Source organism: Solanum tuberosum, unplaced genomic scaffold (assembly GCF_000226075.1).
Source record: "Solanum tuberosum cultivar DM 1-3 516 R44 unplaced genomic scaffold, SolTub_3.0 scf00087, whole genome shotgun sequence".
NCBI classification, from domain to species: domain Eukaryota; kingdom Viridiplantae; phylum Streptophyta; class Magnoliopsida; order Solanales; family Solanaceae; genus Solanum; species Solanum tuberosum.
Window position 1 is genome coordinate 416,135 of NW_006239017.1, and position 11,482 is coordinate 427,616.

At 32.3% G+C, this 11,482-nt stretch overlaps 1 protein-coding gene across 1 annotated transcript in view; it reads left to right on the top strand.

Annotated features, from left to right (window-relative positions):
* The first annotated feature begins 6,169 nt into the window (after nucleotides 1-6,169).
* The window catches only part of LOC102603714 (uncharacterized), a 10,817-nt gene continuing 5,504 nt past the window's right edge, over nucleotides 6,170-11,482 (top strand). The window contains exons 1-3 of the mRNA XM_006347250.2: nucleotides 6,170-8,047; nucleotides 8,322-8,618; nucleotides 9,075-9,166. Of these exons, the coding sequence (XP_006347312.1) occupies nucleotides 7,067-8,047; nucleotides 8,322-8,618; nucleotides 9,075-9,166 (1,370 nt within the window). The 5' untranslated portion in view covers nucleotides 6,170-7,066. The remainder of the gene's footprint in view (nucleotides 8,048-8,321; nucleotides 8,619-9,074; nucleotides 9,167-11,482) is intronic.

Here is an 11,482-nt window from a genome sequence, read left to right on the forward strand (position 1 = left end):
TATATATATATCCGTGGAAATTGCTAAAATTTTGAGCTAAAATAGTGACAAAAGTTAGGTAGGATATTAGTCGGTGGAATTATATATCTCACCCCTTTAGTATGAGCATTAATGATATGAGGGTCCAAAAGTTTCTTTCTTACATGTCAATTGTCATTATCAATTGTTATTTGTTGAGGCTACATGAGGACCAACGTTCACATTTCTACTCTCAATGTGCCATTATAATCTTTTCGAAAATAGTCACTTAACGGAGAATCAACTTAGTTGCTCAGTTAGTTGACTATGACAAATGTGAAGGTTCGATTGATCTCTTGGTAGTTAATTCCTTCTCCATTTTCCCTTTTCCTACCTCCAACCAAAAAAAAAAACTCGATTGTTTAATTATTATTTTTTGAAAAAAAAATTTGTTCAAGAAGTTAAATTTCTCTTTAGAATCTAATTCTTCACTTTAGCATTCTTTTTTTCCCCTTGTATTTCAATTTTCATGGTGACATGTTTTTCTAGATAGCGTTGAAAATTTAGGATTATCCATGTTTTTTAAAAGTGAAATTAGAAGGGAATATTTTAAGTCTTTTTGACAATAATGTCATCCAGAAATAAAGCACACATAATGCACTCTCATGAGCTGTATAAGGATTAAGAGAATGTTTGGAATAAATGAAAATAAAAGATAAAGTAGTTTTTTTATTTATTATTTAATTCTTGATAAGTAAATAAAAAATATTATCCAAAAATAATTTATATCTAATTTAGACAAATATTATTGAGGTAAGATATGACGGGATGGGGAGAGGTAGAGTGGTTGGAAGAGGTTGTTGGGGGTGGGGGGGCATGGGGTGAGAAGGTCGGGAGAGGGTAGGGTGTGGTCGGGTGTTGCTGGATCAAAGCTGAGGAGACAATCACTAATGAATCTTATTTTCCTAGAAAAAATTATACTTAGAACATTTTCATGAACCAACCACGAAAAACTTAAATATAAATTTTTATAATAAACATTAATTGAGAATCTGATAAAAATAATGATGGACTTGTTATTACAATAGGTGAATAATTGCATTGGTCGTGTAAAACATTTTTTATAAACAAATTAAATGTATAAAGTACTAAATTAATTTTTTTTTAATGAAAGCACGTCGTTAACATTAATAAGATTCTTGCTTTACTTAATTTCTTACCAAATGTATGGACTTTTTTAGCTTTGAGATATGCTACTAATCATAATTAGTAAAGGCAAAAAGAAGAAGAAGCTTCATGCTTAAATCTTAACTAACTTTACGCTAATCATTGGTACAACAACTTCTCAAATTTAATTAATTAACTTCACTAAGTACTTTATTCTTTATTTTGCCTAACAAATTATAATTATGGGCTAAGACCTTTTTTAAAGCAGGTAAAATATCATTAGGTTACTAGCCATCAACTCCACCTGTCGATATTAAGCTAAATGGTCTCTAATCCTTAAGGTCCACCATAATTAGGTGAACTAAAAATGTTTTAGTACCCTTAATTATAAAGGGACTCAAATTTAGTACCTTATCAATATTTTAAAGCACATCGAGAATCGAGATATACTTTTTTGGAACATTACATGCAAATACACGAGTTACTAGTCTAATAATTTTGATTTTAGAGAATTGGTAATAAAAATAAATTGATCAGTTTCAAATAAATTAAGATCGACTATGCATATGATCAGTTACCATTATCCAATGTTGCTCGATCCATTTAAACCAATCTAGGTCTAACATAATAAAACGATTAGTGTAATTCTCAATTATCACATGGTTATCATGTAATTGTTTTCTAGTCAATAAAAAACATTCCAATTAATAATCGTAATCGCAACGTACATATAGATAGGGACTAATTAACCACCAAAGCTAAATGTTAAAAATTGGTAATTAATTTCTTGAATATAATTAGGAGCTCAATTTTTTTTAGAGATATTTGAGAGACAAATATATTCTTTCGCTGTTTTACGTAACGATTTATTTATAATAATATGGCCTTAATGTTTAACCAAAAATATATATAATATGGCCTTGATGTTCCTTTGATAGTAACAGAATAACAACGTTCTGATTTGACAACAAAAAATTGTACAAGTATTTATTAAGTTCTGTCCTTATTTATGTTGAAGTTTAAGTTTGATCTATCAAAACAATAAAGAAATACTAAAAAATATAAATACTTCCCAAATTTTCTAATTTAATTTTATTGCAACTACCTCTTTATTACTGATTTATGTCATAATCATAAATACAACTTGCATCCTGTCTTACGTTTAATGATACTCTAATAAATTTTCCTCACAAAAATATTTAGTGGTAATAATTGCTTAATGTTGTATTTATAGTTACTAAATTTTTTATCGATATTTATATAATTATTCGTTATAAATACTCATATTATAACACATTTTGTCGCTGAATATAATATAATTACGACAAAATTCTTTATTTATTATAGTGATACTACACAAATGTTGAAATTAAATCAAGAATATTAATTCAATATTGTTTAACATTTAATCTTTTATAGTTTAAACTATGTCTAATTAGGTTTTGTTTATCAAGGTTTACTTGATATTGAATAAAACCTCCTGTCTCTCTTTTCTCTACTTTTATATAAAAAATATGTATTCATGATTGGATTTTTCACTTATGTCTATATTATATCCTTCAACAAAAAAATAAAATAAATTATCATCACTTAATCATAATTAATTAATATAAATTTACTTTGATTTGTATAGTAATTATTTTTATAATTAAATTATTTAGTTTAATGTCAAATTAAGTGCAAATAAATATTTTCAGCTTTAGGATCCATCCATAGCGTGCGATGTAGTTATCATAAATACTTGATTTAATGTCTACTTTCACATTTTTTGTATAAAAAATTTAATGTAAGTTTTAAATACTTAAAAATACATATGGTCCCATAGTATATATAAGGAGTAATAAAAAGCTTTTATTAGTCATACAAAAACTTTTGCTACAAGGCAGCTAAGCTATAATGCCATATGACATTCTTTGCATACATTAATTAAGCCAACGGCAATGAAAAAGTAAAAAAAAAAGTGCATGTGATCATTATAATTCATGTAATTAATAATTTTATTGCAAACGTCCTTCTTTATCAACATATATATAAAAAAATCTTTAGTCAAACTGTTAAATTCATGAATGATCTTTTAATTCTACTCTTTTTTTGGTTGACGAAGTAATTTGTTGTCGTTTTTTTGGTGTGCATATGATAATTGTAGGTAAATCATACTAGGTAAATCTGGTGCGATGAGCTCAATCAAGAAAGCAAACAGGCAGTTTCGAACTTAAAACCTTCAATTTTACGAGATTACCTGCTCAATCAATTTGGTCAACACTCTGATGGATATTATCGAACTTTGTCTAAATATTTGTCCCAATTTATATGACTCACTTTCCTTTTTAGTCAGTCCCAAAAAGAATGACACATTTCTATATAAAGTAACAATCTAACTATAAAATATCTATTTTACCCTTAATGAAATGATTTACAGCCACACAAATTTCTATCATTTATTTTGGACCACAAGTTTTAAAAGTTTTCCTTTCTTTCTTAAACTCCGTGCCGAGTCAAACTACCTCATATAAAATGGGACGGAGGGAGTATAAAAGTCCCTAGCTAATTAGGTGTTGTTTGGTTTGAAAAAGTTAAGTAGTTAAAACTTTGTTTGGATATCCTAGTGAGAACAGAAGAATGCTTTACTCCAAACCCTTCAATGTTTGTGGTCCTTGCTACAAGTACTATTTAATGCTATCTATATATAAGACATTTCTTGTGCACTTAATAGCATGGTTTATTTAGCCATTTAATAAAGTCGATGAAAATTATTACAGATAGACTAAGGTCACGATATGTTAATTTGATATAGCAAAATCATGAGCAAATTATTAAGTATCAGACGATGTGCTTAGTTTCAAGAACAAGAAAATATGATAGTAGTATCTATTTTTTTTAAAAAAAATATAGTATCATTTATCTTATATGAAAACAGACTTAAACACCACCGTTGTATTAGAAAAAATTAAAGCATTTTTTGGAATTAACTCCTATAACTAACCTTGGTTTGTTTACAATATTTTTCTACAACAATTAATTTTTTATATTGATGCAACAGAAACTATATAACTACCCTATAGAAATATAGCTAACTAACACATGGCTAAAGAATTAGGGTAGATTTGTAGAGATATATTTTCCCATTATGGCATTCAAGAAGTACTTAATACAATTTATTTAAACATTAACATTTGATTTATATTATAATTTATAACCCCACGAAGGCAAGATGCCTTTTTTTTTAAAGAGCGATTCCGATATGATAAAAAAAAAAAAATTAAAAAAATTATTTAAGAAAATATATTTTTTTTTAAATCAAGAAAGTAACTTTTGTTATAAAAATAAGGAAAATAAATTTCATATATAATTTAAATTTTTTAACGGATTATCTGATGCAATATATAAAAATGACAGGGCTGCATTTATTTTTTAAAATTTTACATAACATGCATATATTTAAAACTCATTTTCCACCTTGCACCACGTGGGTACAAAATTTATAATATCTTCCCTTTTCCATTTTCTTCTCCCCCACCATTTGCAGGCGTACACGCAACCCATTTTTTTTTTTATAAAATATCAAATAAATTTTGATACATTTGGAAGAAAAAAAATGAACAAGATCTAGAGTGACTTGGTGTAATTTTCAATTTACTTATTAAATACTCCATATTAGTTTTGAAGATATCTCTATTTTTTACTTTGCTAGTTCGAGAAATGAACATTTAATGCTTGCTATTCTTTAAGTTATTTTTATCTTAGCAATACTCCGGCAATTTCAATTTATATGACTTAATATTACTTTTTAGTCGGTTGAAAAATGATAATTTTAAAATATCAATTTTATTTTTAATAAAATGATTTATAATCATAGAAATATTTATAAATTATTAGAGATCATAAGTTTTAAAAGAATTTCTTTTTTTTTCTTAAATTTGATCAAGTCAAATTACATTACATAAATTGAGACGAAAAAATATCTACCTATATATATATATATACAGAGAGAGATAGGGGGTCCAGCTAATTAGATGAGTGTATGGAATCTCCAACTACTGAAAATAGTTCTATAAACCGACAATAGCATGACCTTAGCACATGCACCCATTTGCTATACAATCAACCAATGCTATATATATGACCAACCCAATTATATATATACCTTTATTAAAAATTCTGTGTGTAATATATTTTTTTCTTCAATGAAAGTGATGTTTGGATAGTATTTTACCACTAATATAATAGTAATAATAGTGATAAATGATAATGGTATATATGAGTGATAGTCTAGTCTAGTATATATTGGTGACTAATGAAATGATTGTCATTAATGATGGATGATTATTATGATTAATGTTGATGATCGTAAATTGTGACTAAGGAAAATGTCGATTGATTGTGATAACTGATGGTAGTTGTGCCTAAGGGCAATGGGTGATAGGTGATAATGGCGAACTACAAGTGCAGTAGTAGTAAAGTAATTTTCTTATAAAAAAAACTTTAATTGGATAATATATTAGTAGTATTAAAATTTTGTTGTGGATCTTAATTATTCAATTCTATTTGGACTCATTATGAATTGGTTGTTGTGTGACATGGACAAAAGCATTTTAGAAAATATCTTCTAAGTATCTTTATGTTTAGTTGTTATCATTTTTTAAAATTATTTTCTTTAATAAATTAAGTTCTTGAAAATTAAGAGCAATAATTTCTAAATAAGAAAGATAAGTTCCGTAAGTAACATTCGACTTATTGACACCTCCTACACACTCCTCCCGCATAGCTTCCATTGCCACCATCTCACGCCTGACACCCGACTATTACATCTTTTATCGTGTTTGTCTAAATTAAAAATAAATATTTTTGAGATAATATTTTATTTAATTACAAAACACAAACACAACCTTGATGAAGAAAAATGAGTAAAATTTAATGAAATAGATTTTTTTAAAAAGATGTCCTTGTTAGATTCTCTTTGGCTCCAATTTTTTGGGCTCTGTCATATTCTCTGAAAAAACAAACCTATTCCAACAGAAAGCATAATTCTTTGGAAGTGAAAAAAAGAAAAGAAGAGAACATTATCAATGGATAAAACTTACAAAATGCTTCTAATTTTGTACTCTTTTTTATATTATATTTAATGAATTTGTTGTCAGCAGGACCAATTTGAATAGTTGGAATGAATCAATCATGTGATGAATGATGATTTCTTCATCTCTGGCATCAATTTTTGTTGTGTTTCCATTAAATTAATCTCCTAAAAAAGACCCCATTTTGAGGACCTTCACTTCAGATTCAGAAGCCCACTTTCAATTTGGACACTTCTCAAGTTTTCTCTTCTCTCTCCTTATCTTTCACACTTAACTAATCAAGAAAATGCCCCTTCAAAAGTTGCCTTTTTTTACTTTGTACTGAGCAATCAATGCTAACCGTGAACCCTTTTCCTCAGCTCTACTCTTTCTGTACAAGAATACATCCATATATTTTTATGGACTACTATACTATTTTATTACTTTGTTTTTTTTACATAATAAATGTATAAATGCCATGCCCCCATTTTGTTCCTTCCTCTTCTTGATTCATTTTCTGGCTTTCTCTTTCTCTTGACCACTAATGGCACCAAGTTCTTGAATAAATGAAAGTTGGATGCTTTTGTTGGATTAATGAAAGGTGCTTTGGCTGTGAATCTCAATAGGGTTGTAAAGGTTTGATTTTTTTGATCTGTTTGAGAGGTTTTGTGGGATTTTCATTTTTATTATACTTGTATGATTGAACCCTTCTTGGAGAACCATCTTTTCACTCTTTTGAGTGAGAGTTGTTAGCTGTAATTTTTTCTTTGTTAATCTGAAAATTGGGAGAAAGAGAGAAAGAAGCCCTTTTGCTAGATTTCCTTTGTGAAATCTTGAAAGTTCTTCAATTTGGTATCTTTTTCTGGTAATGCTAATTGAAGATTTGGGGAATGGCTACTTTGGTACCTGGTGTTCTATTGAAGCTTCTTCAGCATATGAACACAGATGTGAAAGTTGCTGGTGAGCATAGATCATCTCTGTTGCAAGTGGTTAGCATTGTGCCAGCATTAGCAGGTGGGGAGCTTTTTCCTAACCAAGGGTTCTATCTAAAGGTATCAGATTCTTCTCATGCTACTTATGTATCTTTGCCTGATGAACATGATGATCTTATTCTTAGTGATAAGATTCAATTGGGTCAGTTCGTTCATGTTGAGAGGCTTGAAGCTGCCTCACCTGTGCCTATCCTTAGAGGGGTTAGGCCTGTCCCTGGCCGGCACCCTTGCGTTGGAACTCCTGAAGATATAGTAGCAACTCATTCTTTAGGCTTCCTAAATAACAATGGTAATCTGTCTCCTGGTTCAAAATCGCGAGATAAAACTAAGTCTCCTTCAAAAGCATTTGGTAATAGTCATGTGGGGGTGAAAGATAATAAATCTGCAGTTTCTAGATCAAATGGTGGTACCAAAGAGGAAAAAGTGGAAAAAAAGAAGCCTACCTTGACTTGGTCAAAGTCTCACTTGTCGAAGTTAGCATTAAATGTAGTGGAGAAGAAGGATTCTCTAATGAGAGTAAAATCATCTTCTAGCTCAAGATCAATACCCACATCTCCTACAAGTTGTTATTCATTACCGACTTCTTTCGAGAAGTTTTCAAATGGGGTTAAGCAACAAGCAAAGGTTAAGGGCTTGGAACGATTGGAGAAAGCAACAACTAAACCTGGATTGGAGAAGTCTAGTTCTGTTCGTGGGGCGAGTCCAACACCGAAGAGAGTGCTGGGTGGGAATCCATTGAAGAATTATCTTCAAGGGCTTGAATTGGAGCCTAAGGCCTTGAGGAAGAGCTGGGAAGGGAATATGGATTTGAAGAGTAGAGAGAGTCCCAGATTGAGGGTCAACAAGCATGATTTGAAGCCTGAACCAAGGAGCACTTCTGTAAGTATTCTGTTTTCCCCCCTACCCTGTTATATAATGTTTCTGACTGTTCGGGCATTGGTTTAAACTGATTAAATGTATATCCACCTTTCCTTTTATGATTCAGGGCATAGGCTATGATTGGTTTTTAACATTTTGAAGTGAAATTTGATCAATATTCTTGCAGGATAGTTTTCTGCAAGCAGCCACGCCACCTTAAATTGTCATTTATTTATTTGGCTCTTGTTACATTTAATAGATTTTGATACTCATTATCTGAATGCTTTGATGGCAGGTTCCAAGAAAATCAACTAGTGAAAAATTGATAAGTAAAGAAGATAACCGGGGAATACTTGCAAAATCATCCAAAGAGGAAAATAAGGCTCATCCATCCTTAAAGAAGTCCACAAATGGAGAGCCTGTTGATGCTGATAAATCAAGTAAGCAGAAAATATCCAAGGGAAGAAAGCTACCTGGGGAGGTCAATAATGGCTTACAAGACTTGGTCAAAGTTGTTGTCAGTAATAGAATTTTAGCAGATGGAAATGTTGCCTGGTCTTCACTCCCATCTTCTCTCACAAAGATTGGAAAGGTATGCAGTTCTGAAGTGCTTGCATTCTTTACAGCTTGATGGCTTCTCTGTTCACTCCTCAAATGTTATTCGTGTATATTACATCTACAACCATTTCTCACCCCGAGGTTCCTGTAGCATTTAAGATAGTTCTAACCATGTTAATGCAGTTTTTGTCATGTTTATATGCTATGGTCTCAGAGTTAAGTTTGCCTAGTATATTTACTCTTTAGTTACAGATTTCTGAAAAGCATTTTCTGTTTTCCCACTTTTTCTAGTCACCTGATGGTCCTGCAGTTTAAAGGTTTTTAATTTTTGAGTAGGCATGTGCAGCTCATGTATTTGCTCATGAAATCTTTTCTTATTGGATAATTAAAGTGCATTATCGCACTGTTACCTTTCTCATTTTTTTTAAAGTGTATTAGCGGAGATTGGACTATTTATTTGATCTCTGAAAAATACCATTTCATGTTATAGGAAGTCATGAAGCACAGAAATGCTGCACAGATAGCAGCCATTGAGGCTATGCAGGTGGCTTCGGCTTCTGAAAGCTTACTCAGATGTCTAAGGTAGTCCTGCTTCTTTTTTCTTATTGTTTGGATAGTAGGAATTTAAGGTACTTCTTTTTGAGTGGCATAGTAAAGGTGAATTTTATGTTGCTGAAATCAGTTTATTCGCTTCAAGTTAAGACCCTTGAGCTAAGCAGCATGTGTGTGTGTGTTGATAAGGTAATATTTATTGATGTTGCGAGTTGTATAAAACCTAAAAATGGTTCTCTGCAAAAGACAATCTACACAATCAGGGAGCTCGTGGATGCACCAAAAACTAATTAAAAGGGACCTCGCGGCTGCACCAAAAACTAATCAAAAGGGACCTCGTGGATGCACCAAAAACAAATCAAAAGAGTTAGGCTGGATATCAAGTGCTCCTACATTTTGTAATGTTGGAGCCAACTGAGAAAGATTCAGGTTATATCAAATATGGCTGCACATGTGGGTATATTCTGTATAATCAGTTGCCAACAATTTAGAGTTAGCACCTGTGCCTAACTCAACCCAAAAGCTAGCTCATGAGGGGAGGTTTGTCCAAGTCCATATAAGGAGACCAATTTTCCATCCCTTTACCAATGTTGGACTTCTTTGGATGAGCTTAGCATGAGTGAAAAGTACCACTATATTCAACATTAAAGATATGGGACTTGAGCCTAACTCAACCCCAAAAGCTAGCTCTAATGACACTGTCATACGATATGGGTATGCAATTTTGATGTGGCATTTGCACCACGAGTTTAGTTGAATGGGACTATGTGCTTAAAATCTTGATCATCTTATTAACGTGATGCTGTGTTTAGTTGCCTGTTGTGGGTAGTGTTTGTGGGTGGTAAACTGGACCACAGAATTGTTAAGATAACAGCTTCAGTTACCTGATACCCTCTTTTAGGTAAGAGTAGTTCACTGTCAATTTCTCATTTTCCATTTCTTGCCTAAAATACAACAAGTGAACAGTTTCGTCACATACCATATAGGTGGAGGGCTAGTTGCTGAAAGGGACTGTCAGGTGTCTGATTATGGTTAGACAACTACAACTGCATATCTCAAATTAGCTTATTTTCATCTATTCAGCAACCTTACTCCTTTGGGAATAGGTCATAGCTTCAGTTCATATGCATGATTTTTGTCCTCCAGTTTAGGATATCGACTCTAAGCAGGACAGTTGCATGCAACTGAATTAGCCAGAATATATTTGCAGATAAGACTCTCGACGTGCCTTCAGTACTTTAGCATGGTTCGGGCATGTGAAGAGGAGGTGCGTGGATGTGCCGGTAAGGAGGTGTGAGAGATTGAGTAATAAAAGTTAGGAGGCATAGAGGTAGGCTATGCTGCTCGAACTTTTTAGGAATGTTGACAGGTGCGTGTGGGATTCTCCAAAAGAAAGTGCATTTTTTGAGATCCGACACGGGTGCAACAACATTTTTGGAGAGTCCAAGCAACATAGGAGGTAGGCCGAAGAAGAACATGAGGACGTGATTAAATAAGAAATAGTACAACTTTAACTTACCGAGGACATGATCCTAGATAGGAAGGTTGAAAATTAGAGTAGAAGGTTAGTAGGTAGCCGAGTGTTGTTGCGCTTCATGTGGGAGAGCCGGAGAGGCAGGGGCTAGACTCCTCTCTGCTCCTTATTGTTAATACTAGTCTTTGGGTACGCGTTTTGCACGTTTTCCCCTTGTCATTATTATAAACTTCTAACTTCTAAGTGCTTAAGAAGTCGAGCTATCAAATAGGAAATGAAATTTACATTATTAATTTTACCATTTACATTTCATTCATTAAATAAAATTCATAACAGCAAGACTGTGCAGTTTCCATCAAGCTAGAAATTTGTGAAGCTAATTAAGATATTCTAACCTCTAATGGTATGAATATGTCAAAGAAGAATATACATATATATGCAAAACTAGTGGCGGAGCCACCTTACAATGAGAGGGGTCGTCAGGCGGAAAAATTATATGATTTATACATGGTTAAAATAATTTTTTAGGTATATATAGTAGATGTCGAACCCCCTTCGGCTACTTCGTGTGTCTAACTTTTTAAATTTTGAACCCCCTTACTGAAAATCCTGGCTCCGCCACTGTGCAAAACCATGCTTCTGGCCCAGTGGTTTGGGCATGGGACTTCCATGTTGGAGGTCTCAAGTTTGAAACCCCTTGCCAATGAAAGCAAGGGGTTTGCCTTTTGGGTCGAGCTCGTCGCTCCGGGCTAGTGCGGGTTACCTCTCTTGTGTGGTTTGCACAAGAGAGGTTTTATCCTATGCGCACCCAAAGCATAGCGGCTGCGGGGTTTCCTTGTCTCATATATATATATATATATATATATATATAT